Source organism: Gasterosteus aculeatus, chromosome 9 (genome assembly GCF_964276395.1).
Source record: "Gasterosteus aculeatus chromosome 9, fGasAcu3.hap1.1, whole genome shotgun sequence".
Lineage (NCBI taxonomy): Eukaryota > Metazoa > Chordata > Actinopteri > Perciformes > Gasterosteidae > Gasterosteus > Gasterosteus aculeatus.
Window position 1 is genome coordinate 2,379,817 of NC_135696.1, and position 21,959 is coordinate 2,401,775.

The 21,959-nt window shown below is 46.1% G+C and overlaps 1 protein-coding gene across 1 annotated transcript; it reads right to left on the reverse strand.

Annotated features, from left to right (window-relative positions):
• Nucleotides 1–283: 283 nt before the first annotated feature.
• LOC120825018 (neuronal membrane glycoprotein M6-a) lies at nucleotides 284–17,690 on the reverse strand. Its single transcript, XM_040186290.2, has 7 exons — nucleotides 17,497–17,690; nucleotides 10,680–10,872; nucleotides 9,089–9,245; nucleotides 7,902–8,055; nucleotides 6,229–6,305; nucleotides 6,060–6,125; nucleotides 284–4,725 (listed from the first exon to the last, which is right to left on the reverse strand). Exons 1-7 carry the CDS (start codon nucleotides 17,531–17,533, stop codon nucleotides 4,573–4,575), a joined length of 837 nt encoding a protein of 278 aa, XP_040042224.1. The 5' UTR covers nucleotides 17,534–17,690; the 3' UTR covers nucleotides 284–4,572.
• Nucleotides 17,691–21,959: the final 4,269 nt, after the last annotated feature.

Consider the following 21,959-nt stretch of genomic DNA (forward strand, 5'->3'; position numbering starts at 1 on the left):
AACGTTCGGAGCTGTGTGATTTTTAACCTAGCTGACACGAATGAAGAAGAGGATGAGGAAGAGGTGGGTGCATCATGACGGGTGGCCAAAGCAGTTAGTAGGTTAAACAACAAAGAACGCCGTGATCACATCACTTAGGACCAGCAATCATTGATCCGTGCTCTTGTAAGCCAGATGTTTACAGCGTGGATTTCGTCAAAATGCTATAATCTATGGCTCCGGTAGTGAACAACTGGGGGGAAAAAAGTCCAAAACAATACAACAAACAGCAGAACAGCGCCAGTGAAATGAACGTCTTTTGTATTATTTTAATCATTGAAAGTATGACCATTGAATGCATAACCATGCCACAAACAACAACTAGATTCATTGTCTTTTATATATATATACCTAGAATAACATTACTGTATATTCATTATTATGAACTTGTTTGTTTTTACCATTGTTATTTCTTCAGATAATTACCAATGCTGCAAGACTATACACAGTTCCCACAATGGGGAGCTCAATGCACTTACACCAAGAATAAGAGAGAGGCAAAGAGAGAGAGGAGAGGGAGGGGGGGAGGGGGGGAGGAGGGGGGAAAGAGAGAGGGGGGGGGGGCTCAAAATGTTCAATAAGTGCACAAAAAACTTTATCATTTATCTGAAGTTAAAAACACTGACAAACATTCATTGTCAGGCAATGAAATTATAGAATACTGTTACTGGAAAACTAGACCCTTAAAAATACTGACTGTATGCAGCCAAGACGCAGCTGCACGAGAGACGAGTCTGGCGGAGTCTCCCTTCACACCAAGTGTGCATTCATTTGTTTTTGTCCAATTCAGCTGCATTTACGACACACAAAGAACCGGTGTGAGCTGTGCTTTACCAACACCATGCAGGAATAAAGGGCATTCCACAGGGTTTGGCAGCTGAGCCGCAGCCCGTGTGGACACCCGGCCACTGGCTGTGTTATTGCGTGTTTTGTTGCCTGGCTTTGTGCGTCCGTTTAGTGTCAATAAGTGACACCTCGGGTTCAGCGTGACGAACACCGACTGAAAGGTAGTTTGACGAGGACGTTTCCGCTGACATTTGTGAACACTGGCTTCCGTCCTTTTGGGGTTCAATACAAAAAATATATATATATTATTATCCGAGTCTGAGATGCCATCTTGTGGCCAATTTAGCGTCGTGAAGGACTCCACTGGCTGTTTAATCTTTTTTTATTGCAAATAAGTATTGTTTTCGTTAGGGTTAGGGTTGGTGGTTCGGGAAGTATCAGCTTTAGTTTTTGAAATGTTCATGCCACGTCTAAAGTAGCCAACACAACCACTAGCAGGAGAAAATCATCACGCAGTGAATCGGACCTCATACTGGATGCTATTGCTTTATGTAATAGTTTTCCATTTCTATTTGTGGACCAGCGTTGTGTTGTAAATACTTTCATGTGTGTAAAAGCAGCTCTCTGAGGGAGTAGAGGCTCGACCACCTCCTCCAGACTCTGTAACCGATAGGAAACATTCTCCCCGGCTGCTCACGTCGTCTGTTTCACATATATGTAGATCTTTTTACAGAGTTAATGTAGGTACAGTTCTCAATACTGGCCGCAAGAACAAAACAAAAAAAAACACATTTACTTTTTTTTTAATTAAATGATTTCACATTTAAAAAGTCTCAAAGATTAAAAGTTGATAATAAAATGGTGAAATGTCAAAGGTGAAAAGTAAAAGAGCAATGAATTTCGGCTCAGAGTGATGGCGGTGGTGGGGTGTGTGTGTGTGTGTGTGTGTGTGTGTGCTGGTAGTCTCATGAAATCAAACCCTTCAATAACGAATGTCTTCAACACTAAAACCCTCATCATCATCGTTCCGAAGATGAGCTGAATTCCCCCTCAGCATCTCTACTGGCAGATAGAGAATCCTCCATTCCAGAACATTCCATACAGCCCTCGGATCCGAATGGTGGCCCAACGAACCCTAAAGGAAACACTGCTATACTCCCTCCGTTTATTTCTCCAAATGTATTTAAATGAGAAGTGCCGCATGAAAGAAACCTCGTTTGAGTTTAAAGTCGTTGCCGCTCACAGATCTGACTCTGAAAGAGGTAGCGGCATATCAAGTTATCAAGTTGATATCACATCAAGTTTAGGTTTGAACTGGAATCAGGAATCATTTCAGAATCATGGTGATGTTTCAGCTGGTCGTTTTTGAATGTTTGGCTGATACAAAACAAATAGATCACGTAGGATCGTTTATACTGGAGTCACTGGAGCTTCGTCTCCTATTTCCTCACTCCCTCATTCCCTCACCTTCTACGGAGTCAGTACTTTAAATCTCAGGTTACAGCACTCAGATGATGCAAAACACCAAAACATCGCCCAGACTTCTTTCCAAATTCAACCTAATAAATAGATGCTTATTTTGATCACATTAGTGGGAGGGAGCATTATGGCCATTGAGGTAAAATATTTGTAATACCTATCAAGCGTGGAGAGTACTGTATGCTAAAAGGAGATATTCTCTGAAAATAAAGTGGTACATATACAGAAAAAATAAATGTTACTATGAAAAATATTGTTTAAGTGCAAAATAATGATGAAGATAGTGATGATTTTTCTATAAAAGAGCCAAAATTGCTTTACTTTGCAAAGGGATGGATGGATGCCATCAGAAATCCATCCATCCGTCCATCTCTCCATCCATTCATCTGTCAATCTGTCCATCCATCCATCCGTTCCGTCACACACCTTTGTGTAGGCAAACATGAAACCTTTTGTCTGTGCTTTCCTGTAACCTTTACAACAGCATCTACTCAAGATGCATGTGTCACATTTAGTTTTTCCTAGATTTGCCACTTTGAATCTCAAAGAATACCCTTTTAGTCTCATAAATGTACTCTTTTCTCAGACCACTCCCTCGTACCATTAATTGTTATCGAAAGAATCGAAGCTCTCAGGAATGTTTACGTGTGTTTGTGCGTATTTGTATGTGTGCGGAACCACTGAAACACACAATGAATTGAACATTTGAAAGTGACATCACCTTACCGCTGTCCCGTTTGAAAAAAGCAAGGCTAACAATGTACATAATTATTACTGGTACAAAACGTGGCAAGATTTTGAAAAGTGAGAAAGAAAACATTATTTTTTTCAAGCGGATGAGAACATGCCTCTAGTCAAAAGACGTAATACTGTTAACGTGTGCTGTTTCTGAGGACAGTTCTTGCTGGAACTAGAGGGAGAAGACAACGCCCCGTTTCAGTAGGTGTTTAAATGGCCTCCCGGTGGCCTTGTGGGGGCTTTTCGTCTGAAAGTTCACAACTAATGAAACTGGGCTCAAGATGAGCAGGTCACATAGAGAAACAGGATGGATGGGGCTGCAGGGAAGATGAGTAAAAAAAGAGAAGGGCAGGAAAGGAAAACGTATCAAAGCTACCCATCGGTACCTGGCAGGTACACAGTTCCTCGGGGATCACATTTCTCTGCATTTCCAGTCATCATAATGTGGCGAAACGACACGACAGAGCATGACAACAACATACAACACTGCCTGCAAAACACCGACCATTCAGCCACATGTATGTGTGTGTGCGTGGGTGCCTGTGTGGGTGAGTCTGTGTGTTCTGCGCGTGTCAGCAGACGTTGGAGCTATCGGGCGCCACGGTGGCGTCGCCCGGTTGTACGGCCACCGCGTGGTAGACGCACAGCTCGACCTGGTGCCTGCTGTAGATTGTTGACTTTAGTGTGCCATGCTAACAGCTCAACGCTCCGTTGGTCACCACGGTGACCTGTTTTGGCTAAATATTAGATTTTTTTTTTCCCCTCTGGAAAAAGCATAGTTGGGCCAAACTAACTACACGCTTAAGACCGAAAACAACTGAATTAAAGTTTAAAAAAATCTTTGGGTTCTTCTGGTCATTCTTTGTTCTTTGTGTAATATATTGTATATTTATTGTGCCATATCATACACTGACTGTACATTAGTTCACCAATTTCTTTAGCACCTCTTGCCAGTCTCAGTTGATTGTTCTGCACTTTCACACACCGCAGAGCTACTTTGGGGAGTCGTGGGTAGAACCTAAGAAGGGAGAGGCAAGGCCTCGTAAGCTTCAGGACTTCAGAGCCAAATATCACAACGTTTTTAAAGTAGATTTAGGAAGGTTTCCCTTTTTGGAGCAATTTGAAGAGGACGATCACAAAACGTTGGTGCTTGTAATCGGTGGCGCCATCTGCCAGGACGCGTTGGTCTCTGCTCGTTTTCACGTTTACTGTAAAGATGTCACTTGACACGTCACGTGACGCAAACCAACAGCGTGGGATGCTAAAGTGTTAGCACAGATCACCTAAGCCAAAGATCTACCGCATGCTTTTTTTGTGTGTTTTCATCCTACATCAACAAATTATTCCCGCCTAATAATGTCCCAATTAGTGTCTCTGAACGCATGTTTGTGTCGTCGTTTTGTCTTTGTTTGTACCGTATGTTTCCACTATCCTAAGGCTTTTGTCAGCCCACGTGCGTGTGTGCGTGTGTGTGTGTGTGTGTGAGACGGGTTTGTGTGTGTGTGCGTTGTTCCTCTCGCGGCTGTCTGTCTATGTGTAGGCATTGAGACGTTCTTTGGAGCGTGTGGAGTGGATGTCATGCAGCTCCTGCTCCTCCTTGGATTTGATGTCCTCATACTTCTGCAAACGGCTGGCGTCCTTTAGATAGCCCCAGTTGGCAGCCAGAGCCATCAGGAAATGGACCTGCAGGAGAAGGGAGGAAAAGCCACGGTTGAACCAAGTACAAACGAAATCAAACCTCCAGTTGGTTTTTTTGTGCATACTGACACCTTTACTGGTACGTAAATGGGATCCAGCGCGTGAGACAGATTTTGATCAGCTCACCGGAAACCCACGTCAGATGTCTATTTCCATCTCATCTGACACACCTGCTGCGTTTCAGTTTTAGAGCATCTCAAACATCCTCTTTATTGTTTACTTGACTGTTAACAATGCCTTCACATGGAGGCAAGATCAAGTTCTTCAAATGACGTGGCATTCAGCCTTGTATCAGGAGCAAATCAAATGACAAAACACGTCATTTCCAGGTCCCAGTAGGGGGCGCTATGACTATTAGTCAACATTGGTGTTTGAAGAGCCTCAGAAATGGAACTTAACTTTGACTCTGTGCCCCGCCACGACAAGCCACATTCCATAGAAATGCAAACGCCTATAATGTTTTCACTGCAAAGTTGTTTTCCCTTCGAGGGACACGATTTGACCTGATTTCACCTGAAGGAGGAGTTTGTTAAAGTTCATAAAGATTAAGACTCCCACAGTCTCTGTTTGGGCGCTCATTAAAGCACCATTGCACGTGTGTGGAGGGCTGACAGCTCGGCGCGGCGCCGCACTTCCAAGACCATCAGACGTCGCCTGCGAGAGTTTCCGGCCTTCCAGGTCATTTTAAAGAGGCTTAAGTCTTGAACGATACGCGTTGCTTCTGTTATTAAAGTGCATTTCAATGACAACATGTGACCGGAATCTTCTGTTTGGTCTCTCTTAGTCTGTGACTGTGCAGCCATTAACATACATGTCCTTTGGCGTGTACAGTGGAACCTATGCACTTCACTTCCCAGTGTGAAAACCTAGGATAATTATGCAATGGTATATTAGTATTTAGGGTTATTGTGGAACACACATTTTGCACATGTTTATATGGTGTCACTAAGTAAAGTGATTTAAAATAAATGATCATTAAAAACCCTCTGTTAGGTGAGGTGAGGTATCAGGGAGAAAGACAACATTCATTTCTATATGTTACCGCTATTCATTTTTTGTCTCCAAATTTAGATAAAGGTTAAACATGTTTTTTTTAATCATATTCAGAGACATCAAGTAAGCATCTTGTTTTTGTGCTCAAAGACAAATTACAGTAATTACAACAATAAGAATAGTAAACATTGGAAGAACAATATTTGGTTGGGATTCCGGCCCTAACGATGTTAGCGGTTTTCATTACAGTGGGGAGAGAAATGATGTCTTTGTTCTACAAATGCTTTGTGGGTTAAGACGGTGTAAATGAGAGTTATGGCCCTCACCATGGCGATGACAGCCGCTCCTGCTCCTGCCAGTGTGCACACGAATAGATGGAAGGTTAAGTCCAGCTGCAACACACAAGTTATTTGTGATTGGAGTTTAGACGTCTCATTTTTTTGATCCTAAATGGTATTTGAATGTATCGGTCTTTCCCTTCAAATGTCCTCTTACCTCATTGGATTCACACATCTTGACGAACTTCTCGGAACCAGTACACAACTTCCTCTCCTCAGAGATGGTCACCGCTCCTGATGGACAAAGATGTTAGGGTGTTAAACATTGTTGTTTCGCAAGAGAGCGGATGAATGAAGAACTCTTGAACATTATTTTCCTGCAGCTCTGGTTAAGTAAATGTATTATTTAATAAAATGGACTGACGTGTATTCTTCAATGGAGTTGCATTGTTGGTCAGTGGACCTGTACAGTGTGACCACAGTGGGCTGCTGGAAAATAATCCTAGTGTCGTGAAAACGATCAGTGTTGAAACCAGTCCTTCCTCAACCAACTATTTTATCCAATGAAAGTCAGAATTATAGACAAATGTTGATCAAGTACAATTATTTTGCTAACAGGAGGCCAATTGGCAGTTAAAACCTTTGGACAGCAGAGGACAGTGCCGCAGGACAACACTAATTCTGTGTCTTCTGGTACTATGTGGACACTGGAGATGGCGGACAGAGCTGTAACTGGGTCATGTCAAATTCTGCAGAATCATTACAATATGTTGTTAAAATACAAAATGTATTGATGACATGATTAAAGGTGTGTACAAGAAGGGAACATTCACTTCATACTGAGTGCTTTACTATGTTGTCTGTGCCATAAACCGCTGTGTTTACTTAATTGCAAAGAAGAAAGTGCAAATCTCTGCATATTTTATTAAGACTGAAAGAAGTATCAGGGCCCGAGCACCAACAGAGTCAAAGCGCAGGACCTACTGAAGAAGTTGGATGGGAGGACCTACTTTTCCTCTAATATTCATTATCGGTGCTCGAGCTCCCACCTCGGTCGTCGCTGACCAATTCAAATAGCTGGTATTATTATCATTAGGGCCAAACATCGGGCTCCGGAGGCCCCATTGAATCTGGTATGTTTATTAGGAGCTGAGGGGTGAAATGCCTCCATTGTGGCTTTTCATTGAACTGTGTCGCTGTGTCATAGCCGCATGTTTGTATAATTTACCACTAAACACAAAGCTGTTTTTGGTTATAAATTATTATAATTATTTTCTGCTTTTTTGTGGCAAGGGGCATCGATAGCCCACCTGCACTTCTTCAGGGAAGCAGCCCTCGCTTAGACCTTCATGTATGAATTGTAGGCAGATGTATCGAATGTATGCTGCTCTAAATCCAACAGCAAGCCCGTCATTTATTCATGGATCATTTTTTATTCCCAGCATGGTCAATACCCATTCCTCTGTCAAATTTACTGTGGATCGTTACTGGTTTGCAGCTTGTTGATATCTCAATGCGTTTTGGCGACATTATCCAATTAATCGTGAAAGTGCTGGTTAGTTTGTGGCTCCATTGTGGCTCTTTGAACACTGTGAGTATTCCACTGGTAATTTGGTCAAACAGAGGTTTGTACATGGGGTTTGTAAGCAAGTTGCCTGCATTTGGTGGAAGGAAAAATGGGTTCTGTCAGTGATTTGGTATGACAGGGTTCTGATAACCTGTATTTCTTCACTGGCACTCAAAACAACTTCCCTGTAGAGAAAATTCATTTGCTTCTTTCAAGATGTTTGGCATTTGGTTGCGACCTCAATGGCACCATCCACCAAAGACTTGTGTGGAACACCGCTGCTTCTGAGGCGAGTCATCATCCATTTCAGAGATGGCACCCACCAAACTGACGCAGATCCAGGCACAGGTTGGCCCCCTCCGTCAAGCTGGTGTTCTGACACATGGACCAAACGTTGAAGTACATGAAGACCGGCAGGCTGGCAAATGCTGTCACTCCGAGCCACACGAGGAAGAACAGGTAGGCCAGGAACATCAACTGCAAACACAGAGCAAAGATACGGCGAGTGACAGATGAGATGGGGTTTGTGTCAGTGATGAGAGACCAATAAGAGACGGGCTGACGGCCCGGAGGTAAACGGGGGACACGCAACCCAAACTGCCACCGAACGTTGTTGTCTAGATGTCGCAGCCCCCTCCTCGCCTCTCGTTATCACTTCTTCCACTGTTTGGCACTGCGGTCGCAGCACAGTGCATTTAGAGGACGCCAGGTTTGCTGGCTAACGATCGCCTGCTAACTGTCTTCATGCCAATGTGACACCGGTTGCAGCAAACAGGGACAGGGAGCTGAAGGCCAGCAGGAGGATAACGCCGGGGGGGGGGGGGGGGGGAGCAGATGGCCGGTACGGAGGCATACGGGGCTGCAGTTTCTGCTTGATCAATTTGAGTTACTGCAGCAGCCACAGTCAGTCGGCTCCCGCTGTCCTCCCAAAGGAAGAGAGGCGCATGAGCCAGGGTGTCGTTTTTGTCTCATACTGTCTGATGAACAGTAAATCCATCCAATGCATTACTACCCTTTGCCTATTGCCCAAGCTGCTGTGGCTGGAAGTGGGTTTCTTCTCTCAGCCATGAGAGCAGTTGATGGACTTTAAGTTACTCTTAAATAGTTTGTTCCATTGCTGTTGCTGTGTTATTATTATGGTGAGCATTATGTTTGCATGCGTCCACGTTTTTAGGTTGTCCATCCAGTCCATTCTCACACACACAAAATGTCAGGGAACACGATATCTCAGGGAACACCTTGAGGGAATTCCTGCACATTTGGCAAAAAGCTCCACTTGACCCTACGGGTGAACTGATTGACCCGCAACTAAAGGTTGAAATCCCCGTAGAGGTTCGTTTCCAATCAATAATATTACGGCACGTGTCCAGGTCTCCCCTACATGTGGCAAGGATTGACAAAGGAAAAATATCTTTTTATTAGTCTAATCCTTTAATACACATTACTCCCAACTACCCCCAAAAACATCTTTATCTGGAAGTGTAACAGAGTGATGAGAGATGTTCCTTACGAATGCGGTGAGGCAGCGTCCGCAGGCGGAGATCTTGAACTCCCCGTACAGATCCCTGATGGCTCCGGTGGTGAAGAAACCCTCCACCAGCAACAGCACGCCCAACACAAAGAATCCAGCCGCCAGGCCGTAGATGATGTACTTCAGGATGTCGATGCTGTTGAGGGCGCACACACGCGGACACGCACACGCGCGGCGTGTTTAGGTCATGCTAGATTGCATCTTGGAATGTCATTCGCATGCAAAAGACGGGGTAATATTTAAAGATGGAGGATGAGTCCCGGGTCTGGGTTGGTTTGTTTTTGTGATTTTGTTTTTACATTGCGTGGAAAAACATGTATGTTCACTTACATTTACATTTGTGTTACTATTTCTTTCTGTTTATAACAATTATGGCGAACAAAGACGCTCCACTTGTAAATGTGTCCTTTCTAAAGCATGAATCTACAGAATCATGTTCCATTCTGTGTTTCTACTGCTGACAAATTAAGTCAGATTCTCTCGACATGTTTTGATTCACATCGACTGCTGAAAGGCAAGGCAAGGCAATTTTATTTGTATAGCGCTTTTCATACACAAGGCAGACTCAAAGTGCTTCACATCATAACATTTCATACAATAAAGTGAAAATAAAGTGCAGGAATTAAAAGACAATTAAAAACAGCAAATTAAATTATAAATTAAAATCTTATTTAAATTGTTTAATTAAAAGCAGAGGTTAAAAGTGCAATGTAGGTAAAATTCAGCAGAAGGCGAAGCTGAACATAAAAGTTCTCAGTCTTGTTTCAAACGTGGTCAGAGTTGGGGCTTAAAGTCTTAAATCTTCAGGAAGTTTATTCCAGCTGTTTGTTGCGTAGTAACTAAATGATGCTTTCCCATGATTTGTATTTACTCTGGGCATCACTAACAGATTGGTGTCAGAAGATCTTAGTGATCTTGAAGGCTTATGTAGTGGAAGCATATCAGTGATATACTTTGGCCCTAAACCATGTAGTGATTTATATGTGAGCAGTAGGATTTTGAAATTAATTCTCTGACATACTGGGAGCCAATGAAAGGATTTAAGAATTGGTGTAATGTGCTCACATTTTTTGGTCTTTGTTAGAACTCAGGCAGCTCCAGCTTGTTCAGAACGCTGCTGCTAGACAGTTTTTTTTGGTAGACCTGCAAGGAGACCAATAGTCTAGCCTACTAGTTATAAAGGCAGTACAAGTGTTTCTAAGTCTTGAGCTGACATGAGCCCTGTAGTCGTGCTACATTTTTGAGGTGGTGGTAGGCCGATTTTGTTACTGATTTGATGTGACTCTCTAAAGGACAGTTTAACGTGAGTTTACTAGAAAGCATCAATGGTCCTACAAAAAAGTCAGGGACGGACAAAAAAACGACTACATCAGCAGTAAAGTACATAGAAGATAAGAGATTGACTTTTGAGTGTGACGGGTCTGTGCCGGGATGAGACATGTTTGGCATGACAGAGGGACGTCATGTAATTGTGCAAATCATCGTCGTGTCCCGGTGCTGAAACATGGAAACCCCAAAGTAAAATCTGTTGATCCCCCGCCAAAATAAAGGTGCAAAATGAGTCACTTACATGGTGAACACGTCCAGTGTTTCTCCTGGTGCTCGGACGACTTCAAAGTAGTTTTGTAGGATGGCGACGGTCCCGCTCAGCGCCTCGTGGCCACAGCCACAGAACAAGGCCACGCCCATGTAGAGCAGAACGGTGGCAATGAGGGAGGCCCAGGGCAGACTGCCCACGCATCGCTCACAGCACTCCTTACAGCCTTAACAGCCACAGAGAGAGACAGGGATGTAAGGTTGACAACCGTCCTACACCGGTCAATAAGAAAAACAACTCGAATGTGATGATGAACTCGTGAGGATCCAGAGAGCCGAGGACGGATCCACACACGGTGATGTGAGGTGAGCGCAAGACAACAAGATCAACAAGGTACAAAGTCACACAGCGTTTAACCAAATATAATCAAATGAAACAGGTCTGGTCATTTATCAGCCTTCATCTCCTCTATGAAGAATAGAAAACACACAAAGATTGTACACATTCACACAAAGGCCCCGCTGACACAATGTGAAGACACGTTTTAATATGACTTTAATCTCCATACACATTCAAAAACATCTCCCATCAAATGAATGGTTTAAATTTAAAAAGAAAACTACCCGAATAGACCAGAGCAGCCACATCATTTCTGTAATGTGATGTTGACGCAGGGAGCGCCACTAAGAAATTCCATTTACTTCCACTGTGTAGAGGGGAGACAAAACATCAAAATCTTGTGAGGTCACTCACATAAAACTAAAATCTAAATGTTGCTCCTGAATGTTTGTTCCAACTGTATTTACAACATGCGTGCTCGCTGGACACTGCAGGGTCCTGCTGTGGTTTTGATCATTTTACTTGATGGTCGTCTTTGTTGCAAGTTCTCCTTAAGAAAGTGAATGCTGTAATGTTACGTAACGACGCCATCAGGAGGCAGGAGATAACACCAAAGTTTTCGTCTTGTGTTCAATGTGACAATGTGACGTGTAAGAAATAATTTGATTCCATGAGGATTGTTGCGTCTCACTCACTGGTCTGCCTTGCAATGTGCATTTAAAAGGGAGAATTAAACGGAGCGGTGAGGAGAGTTTAGGGCTTTAATCAAGTGACCGCCACCACATGTGACTGGTGTGAGAACTGTGGGCGTCTCTTCAGCCACAGATCCACTCACAGCTGCTGGATACGGCCTCCAAAAAGCACCTCAAGTCTACTCACATCTATTCAAAGTCTTTCAGAGCAAGAAATGCTGCGGTCAATGGATTTCCACAAGGAGTTTTGGTCTCCTGATTTAGTGCCGTTTCCTCTTATGATCTCACAGAATATGACCCCCCCCACTTGAGGTCGGTGTTGAAATGACATTCCGCTTAAGGCGGGATTACCCTGCCTTCACGTCCCCTGCTTTCTTCATACGTCTCCACGGCGGACATGTCCGTTTGAAGACGCACGCGCTCTCCGCAGTGAGTCCACAGGCCGACTGGCTGCAGCTCCACGGCGTGTGGACCAGCGATCCCACAGACAACCGCACAAGCAACGCTCTCCCGCCCCCCCCCCCCCCCCCCCCATCTCTTCCTGTTGTGTGTGAGTCATCCTGCTGCTCAGGTTTAATGGAGCAGCCGTGTTGCCATGCCAACAGGGGTGTGGCGGGAGCTTGCTGACCCACTTTGCCTGTAGCATTGTCATGGCAACAGTGCGGCTCTGCGAACGTTACAGTCAGTCTGATGCACATTCTCACACACACACACACACACACACACACACACACACACACAGACGGAGCAGTGAACTCACAGAAAGTCATTTCCATAAAGACCAAGTCAGCCTTCAGCTTCACGATTGTCTCCGTTTAGGGAAAATGTCCAATCGTCCAATTTGGACGTGTCTCTATGAGGCGACTACGGAGGATCAAAGAGGAACATTTCACACCATTTGGCACCGTTTTAGGATTCACGGGCCTCATTGTTCGTGAAATGGGCCTTTTAACGTGCTTTCATGAGAACGTGTGACGGTTCTTTGGAGCGAGGGCTTCGCGTGTTTGTGTCTTGTGTGTCCATTGCTGCATAGACATTGTGCGTTTGTGTGTGTGTTTGTGTTTGAGTGTCCTGAATACATTCATGTTTTAATCCCCACCATGTTCCCGCATGGGGGCTCCGCACCCCGGATAGGCGCCGTGACCTGCTGAAGTGGGGGCGGGGGGGGTCTGTGGAGGTTTTCTTTGTTTAGAGGGAATGGTTCCAGATGCACAATAATCCATCCGCTGCCCTGTTATTCAAAAACACATGAATGTATCTGCTACATTTAGAGGGGAAACCAACATCATTCTGATATAATGTAATGTGTTGTATCCATTATATCCCTTTCTTTGTCTTTATACAGGCTGTTGTTTACTGCAGCTTTGTGTTATGGTTCATTCATTGCTTTATTAATTCATTTATATTATACATCGATGAAATCTTTTTTAATGTTAAATATTGGTAATGTCATTGCGTACGTTTCTGGTTGTTTCTGTGTGGATGACAATTAAATATGATTTATGGAAACCAAAGTCCGTTGGTCCTCCCAACACGTTGATCCTGCGCTAGAATTTTCCTTTTCACTCGATGTATCCCCACCGCTAGGGCTTGATTCATATCCACATATGTCCGACCTTTTCTTTCTGATCATCCAACGAAGTTCTCCTCCTGTCGCCTCCACGACCAAGTTTGAGCAAACCTCGGATCCCGTTGTTGTGTGTTGCATGTTTAACGCACACAGCGCCTCGCTAGCTGCTCACACCCAACGTGCTACATGAAGACTATGTGCTCTTTAGGGAAACAATTTGTGCAATGCTGTCGGGCCTGATTGTGTGTGTGTGTGTGTGTGTGTGTGTGTGTGTCTTATCTCTGAGAGAGGATTACTGAGGTATCTCTGTGTCTTTCTTTCTGACATACCTGGCACACGCACACGCACACCCACACGCTCACATACAGCAAAGACACACACATTCAACTTGATGTTCAAAGGCCTGTTCTAACACAACATGACAAGTCCGGCCTCCCTGCATTCTTTCCACTGAGCTTCAGTGGGGCAAAATGGGGCGGAACCAAGAATATATGATTACCTTTAAAAATCAAATAATGCTGTTCGGTTCAAGTCGGAAGCAGATTTGGAGAAGGTCCTTTTGTGACACACACACGCACACAGGGTTGTGCTGGCATGGACTAATCCCTCCCTGCCTCCTCATCCATCACTCACTCACAGCCACCAGTGTTCTTATGTGATGACATAAAGACAGATGCTACTGTTACCTGTATTATTCATAGATGCTGTATTCATCAATAATAAATACACAAACAGCTGTTGCTGTGGTTGAAGTAGCCAAGGAACCAGCTGATCATTTGAAAAGGTAAAATATATTTCACATGGAGCCGGAATAAAACACCAACAACAACAACAACAACAACAAAAACCATCTCAAATCTCAAAATAAAATTATTTTTGAATACACCGACCGTGACATTAGATATTAGTTTATACATCATGTGTTGTTGCTGGATGCTTTTCACCTGCATTCACGGTAGCTTGAGATCAGACTGTGTTGAGTGTTCAGTGTTCAGCTGCCTCTGAAATCACTGTATGAGAAGAACAAGTGGAAAGCGAGCATCCTCCTTCATCCCCGAGTCACTTGATGCAGCTATGTATTTTCTGTCAACAAGGGCTGTGACGTCTGCAGGACCCGTTTTACAGGAGCAGAGGCCACGGAGACACAAAGGGGGGGGGGGGGGGAGCCCCCGGGACGCCACAGTAATCCCGTTTCAACAGGAGCAGCAATCAGCTGATGTTTAGAGAGGACACTCACAGGGAATGTTTGCCACAGTTATCAGTTATGAAAACACAAACATTTTCTTATAGGTGGTAAATTATTAATATTAAATTACATAAGAAGTTAAAACTAAAATCAGATGCATTGTAGAATATTAAAGGAATGCGGGGCACAAATTCAGAGGCTAACACCATTTTAATTCATCGTATGTTCTTACTGTTAAAATTAAAATCCCCCCAAAAATAGTTTTTGGAGAATTGGCGCCAACCCTCTTTAATACAAATGGTAAAGAGGTGGATTGTGGTGATGTTTCCATCCACAGAATAACCACCTGAAACATTCAAGCTCCTAATGTGTCCCAAATCCACACCTTTATGTAGCCGAGCTTTCTCTCTCTCTGTGCATGAAAAGATGAAAATATCTAAAAAAAAACTCCACCCCCGGCAACAACTCTACACCCACATGTATTTGATCCTTTAGCCGTGATGATGAAAATCTGGTGGCGGCGCGAGAGGGTTTTGTTTTTCCCATCGGGACGAAGAACAGCCCTGAAAAACTTCACATCCATCTGCTCGTCACATTTTGAGATTCTTATTCAGAGAGATGACGATCTGAATACCAAGAGCGTGTCCAAGATGTGCGCAGAACATTTCACAGCAATCTCCCCGATATATTTTGATTTGTGTTATGTGCGTTAAATACATTTCATGACGGTCATTCCCAGAAACTGATGATGTCTTAATCAAGGAGTCGGTTGGACCAACGGAGTGATGATGATGGTTTTTGATGATTCCACCCGCTATTGGCCATAATACAGCGCAGTTATCCAGCGGCTCGTAGTGTCTGAAAGCCGTTCGATGAGCTCGCAACAGAAGGCAACAGAGTTGACTGCAGAGAGATGCAGCAGCTCAGACCTGCTCTGCTTCTTCCTGTCTCCTGCGCCCGTCACCTCTCACACCATCCGGGGGCCCGCAAGTCAATTTGTATTGACCGAGTCCTCATTCCATTAAGTTCCTTTCTATTAGTGGTCATGATAATGAAATGGATACGAGGCAAATACACAAAGTCCACTTTCAGTAGCATGACTGCAACCGCCAATAGGTGAGTACACCACTCAGCTCCACCGCAGTCTGTGGAACTCACACCACGTCACTGGTAACAGACAGTGTATCAATTCATTTACAACCAATGAACTAACAAGATAATCCATTGAATCTATTGGTTATTGCGATCTTGGTCTTAAGACGTGTGGCTGTGCTGTATAATAATCACAAGGCTTTAGAATTCTACATTTGGCACAAAGATTTATCATCATTAATGACAATTTCTGTGTTTAGCCAAGTTCAGTAAAATAGGAAAAGAAACAGTTAATCTTAGATGTCAAAGGTCACAAGGGCGCACATTGATGAACATTAGGGAAGCAAGGCCTTGTGCACAATTTCACACACATTCTAGAATAATGTGTGGATCCCCCAATGAGACAAAATCACATGCTCACATCCAAAATGAAATGCTGAATAATTCCGTACGCCTCCCCATGTCTCTGCCTTGTTTGATAGAATCACACAGTCCCCATCTCTGACCCAGCAGATTCCATCACACAGGGAAACACACCTGCATTTTGTCAGATGTCCTCATCCCATTCATCAAACGAAAAGATAAGGAGAGGGGGGGAGGGGAGGGGGGGGGGGTTAGAAAGCGATGAATGACGCAGATGTGGGAGGGGAACCAGAAAGGACCAACGGAAGGTGAGAAAATTAAGAAAAAAAGAACTCCCATCTTGTTTACGTGAAACATCATGTCTCCACATCAGGCTTTCTGATTGGTTCAAACAGGTTTCCGTCCAGAAAAACATGAATCCTCCAATCACACAACGGGACACAACTCCGACAGCCGTGTTACCATGGATACAGTGTTAATAAACCTGAATAGTGTGATAAATGCCTTTAATTGCTTATTTTGCTTCCGTCCTCGAATACATTTCTGAATTAGTTGAAGCAGCAAACACGATTTCTGAATGAAGGTAAATGAAGAATATGGACACGCCCATTTTTAACGCTGACAGCAAAAACAATTAAATGCAATAAAAATATGAATGTGGGCTCTGAAAATAACACATACAGACGGAGATTGCTTCTGTTTCAACGTGTGTGATTAGAAATTAGTTTTAAAAAAAAGGGGGGAAAGAAAGGGTGGGGGGGGGGGGGGGGGGGGGGGGGGCAAAATAGAGGCTTAGAGACAGAAAAAGACAAACGGAGCAAATAAGACAGAGCTGAAAAGTCTCTATGTGAAATAAAGATGAATGAGGATGAAGCCCCATGTATTAAGTGAGACGGCTAGTGATGGAGAGATAAGGAGAAAATGGAGGGGCGGGGGGGAGGGGGGGGGGGCGACACCGACAGCTGAAAAAAAGGGAGAGCGAGAGAAAAGGAGGGAAAGGCGCTCGGAGCATCGACAACGAAGCCTAACAAAGAGAATCCCGATGCAGCCATCAATCAGCTCTCCCCTGGAAGGTTTTTCCTCACACTCTCGTACCCCCCACCCCCCTCCCACCCCCACCCCTTGCCACTCCCACCTACTCCTCCATCCATCCTTCCGTCTGTCCGGACATCCATCCATCCATCCGTCCGTCCATCCATCCATCTGTCCGTCCATCTGTCAGTGCATTCTCCAAAACAACACCAACCCTGCTGGGCCATCTCCTCCCCCCCCCCACCCCCCACCCCCGTCGACCCAAACAACCTGCTTATTAATGCGTCCCTTCGCAAAAGACAAACATAAAAGAGTTACGTAATGGGCGTTATTGTGGTGAGCAGACGTATAGATGGTTTGCTGCGTTTCCCTTTCGGCTGGGAGATGAAACGATGAGGAAAACGGGTCAACGAAACATACAAAGATTTGTTCTTTCTGCGGGACATGTACGCTGTCTTCTGTCCCTGCCCACTGCACACACAAAGGACCCCCACGGTGTCGAGAGCAACGCATGGACAGGACAAAAGGCACGGCTGATTAATACAAATCAGATGAACAACTACTCTTGCGTCTTACCTTTCTGGCTCTGAGAATCATCCATGTTTTCCTCCATCGTGTCGAGGTACAGTCCCTTTGTCTGTGTGGTGTGAGGCTCGCTCTCCGCTCGGTGTGCGTGTGCGTGTGCGTGTGTGTGTGTGTGTGTGTGGGAGGCAGCGTGTGAGAGGTTTTTTTTTATCTCCCTGTAGATGATGGAGGCTCAGGGAAGTCCCTGTTTCAATTCTCTGCTCTCTCTCTCTCTTTGCACTGCCTGTTTGAGCTTTTCTATTTTCCTGTTTCGGTAATTATGGATTAAGCTTTCAATACAGATATTGATTCAAATTAAAAATTAAATTAATTTTGTATCAAAAAGAGTGAAATCCAATATCCTTTCCTTGAGACAAATGTATCTCCTTTATACTCAGTAAAATTGGATTTCACTGTGTTTAGAAGAACACTTTCACTTCATAAGGAATCAAGTGTCTCTTTCATTCACTGAATAACGTATTCTGACAAGATCACAGATCCACGGAAGCATTTATGGAGTAGAAAGAACATCTTGAAAGAACCATTTATATTCCTGCGCTGATCTTTGGGAAATAGACTGAAAGCAAACTGCACGAGGAGCGCTGACACAAACAAACCTGTGGTGTGTGGTGGAGTGAGTACGGCAGGTTTACCATCACAAAGGAACCCTTCATGAGCCGTAAAACATACCATCAATCATCCTCCTACGTCAATGAAATATAAATATTAATTAACATTCCACTGATTCCACAGCCGCGGAACTAATAATTACAAAAACTACTAGATTTGTTAAACGTGGACGTAAGTAAATGTTTTTTTTTTTGTATTTTGTCATCAACTTTAAGGAGGAGCTGGCGCAGGGGGGCTTGATCCCCTCACAAAAAGAAACAGCTCTCAGACCTTCAGGGGGGGCTGTTTTTTAGGGGGATTTATAGTCTCATTAATCACCGTGACCCCCACCCTCCGTCCCCATTACATCCACCCTTCATCTACATGACGCCCTCCTCCATCCCATGACCACCACCCTCCATCCCCATTACATCCACCCTCCATCTACATGACGCCCTCCTTTCCCATGAACACCACCCTCCATCCCCATTACATCCACCCTCCATCTACATGACGCCCTCCTTTCCCATGACCACCACCCTCCATCCCCATTAAATCCACCCTCCATCCACATGACGCCCTCCTTCCTCCCTGGACCACCACCCTCCATCCCCATTAAATCCACCCTCCATCTACATGATGCCCTCCTTCATCCCATGACCACCACCCTCCATCCCCATTACATCCACCCTCCATCCACATGACGCCCTCCTTCATCCCATGACCACCACCCTCCATCCCCATTACATCCACCCTCCATCCACATGACGCCCTCCTTCATCCCATGAACACCACCCTCCATCCCCATTAAATCCACCCTCCATCTACATTACGCCCTCCTTCATCCCATGACCACCACCCTCCATCCCCTTTAAATCCACCCTCCATCTACATGACGCCCTCCTTCATCCCATGACCACCACCCTCCATCCCCATTACATCCACCCTCCATCCACATGACGCCCTCCTCCATCCCTGGACCACCACCCTCCATCCCCATTACATCCACCCTCCATCTACATGACGCCCTCCTTCATCCCATGAGCACCACCCTCCATCCCCATTAAATCCACCCTCCATCCACATGACGCCCTCCTTCCTCCCTGGACCACCACCCTCCATCCCCATTAAATCCACCCTCCATCTACATGACGCCCTCCTTCATCCCATGACCACCACCCTCCATCCCCATTACATCCACCCTCCATCCACATGACGCCCTCCTTCATCCCATGAACACCACCCTCCATCCCCATTAAATCCACCCTCCATCTACATTACGCCCTCCTTCATCCCATGACCACCACCCTCCATCCCCTTTAAATCCACCCTCCATCTACATGACGCCCTCCTTCATCTACATGACCACCACCCTCCATCCCCATGACCACCACCCTCCATCCCCATTACATCCACCCTCCATCCACATGACGCCCTCCTCCATCCCTGGACCACCACCCTCCATCCCCATTACATCCACCATCCATCCTTATGACGCCCTCCTCCATCCCATGACCACCACCCTCCATCCCCATTAAATCCACCCTCCATCCACATGACGCCCTCCTCCATCCCATGACCACCACCCTCCATCCCCATTACATCCACCCTCCATCTACATGACGCCCTCCTTCATCCCATGACCACCACCCTCCATCCCCTTTAAACCCACACTCCATCTACATGACGCCCTCCTTCATCCCATGACCACCACCCTCCATCCCCATGACCACCACCCTCCATCCCCATTACATCCACCCTCCATCCACATGACGCCCTCCTTCATCCCTGGACCACCACCCTCCATCCCCATTACATCCACCATCCATCCACATGACGCCCTCCTCCATCCCATGACCACCACCCTCCATCCCCATTACATCCACCCTCCATCTACATGACGCCCTCCTTCATCCCATGACCACCACCCTCCATTCCCATTAAATCCACCCTCCATCTACATGACGCCCTCCTTCATCCCATGACCACCACCCTCCATCCCCATTACATCCACCCTCCATCCACATGACGCCCTCCTTCATCCCATGAACACCACCCTCCATCCCCATTAAATCCACCCTCCATCTACATTACGCCCTCCTTCATCCCATGACCACCACCCTCAATCCCCTTTAAATCCACCCTCCATCTACATGACGCCCTCCTTCATCCCATGACCACCACCCTCCATCCCCATGACCACCACCCTCCATCCCCATTACATCCACCCTCCATCCACATGACGCCCTCCTCCATCCCTGGACCACCACCCTCCATCCCCATTACATCCACCCTCCATCTACATGACGCCCTCCTTCATCCCATGACCACCACCCTCCATCCCCATTACATCGACCCTCCATCCACATGACGCCCTCCTTCATCCCATGAACACCACCCTCCATCCCCATTAAATCCACCCTCCATCTACATTACGCCCTCCCTCATCCCATGACCACCACCCTCCATCCCCTTTAAACCCACACTCCATCTACATGACGCCCTCCTTCATCCCATGACCACCACCCTCCATCCCCATTACATCCACCCTCCATCCACATGACGCCCTCCTCCATCCCTGGACCACCACCCTCCATCCCCATTACATCCACCCTCCATCTACATGACGCCCTCCTTCATCCCATGACCACCACCCTCCATCCCCATTACATCCACCCTCCATCCACATGACGCCCTCCTTCATCCCATGAACACCACCCTCCATCCCCATTGATTCCACCCTCCATCTACATCACGCCCTCCTTCATCCCATGACCACCACCCTCAATCCCCTTTAAATCCACCCTCCATCTACATGACGCCCTCCTTCATCCCATGACCACCACCCTCCATCCCCATTACATCCACCCTCCATCCACATGACGCCCTCCTCCATCCCTGGACCACCACCCTCCATCCCCATTACATCCACCCTCCATCCACATGACGCCCTCCTTCCTCACTGGACCACCACCCTCCATCCCCATTAAATCCACCCTCCATCTACATGACGCCCTCCTTCATCCCATGACCACCACCCTCCATCCCCATTAAATCCACCCTCCATCTACATTACGCCCTCCCTCATCCCATGACCACCACCCTCCATCCCCTTTAAACCCACACTCCATCTACATGACGCCCTCCTTCATCCCATGACCACCACCCTCCATCCCCATTACATCCACCCTCCATCCACATGACGCCCTCCTCCATCCCTGGACCACCACCCTCCATCCCCATTACATCCACCCTCCATCTACATGACGCCCTCCTTCATCCCATGACCACCACCCTCCATCCCCATTAAATCCACCCTCCATCCACATGACGCCCTCCTTCCTCCCTGGACCACCACCCTCCATCCCCATTAAATCCACCCTCCATCTACATTACGCCCTCCTTCATCCCATGACCACCACCCTCCATCCCCTTTAAATCCACCCTCCATCTACATGACGCCCTCCTTCATCCCATGACCACCACCCTCCATCCCCATGACCACCACCCTCCATCCCCATTACATCCACCCTCCATCCACATGACGCCCTCCTCCATCCCTGGACCACCACCCTCCATCCCCATTACATCCACCATCCATCCACATGACGCCCTCCTCCATCCCATGACCACCACCCTCCATCCCCATTAAATCCACCCTCCATCCACATGACGCCCTCCTTCATCCCATGACCACCACCCTCCATCCCCATTAAATCCACCCTCCATCCACATGACGCCCTCCTTCCTCCCTGGACCACCACCCTCCATCCCCATTAAATCCACCCTCCATCTACATGACGCCCTCCTTCATCCCATGACCACCACCCTCCATCCCCATTACATCCACCCTCCATCCACATGAC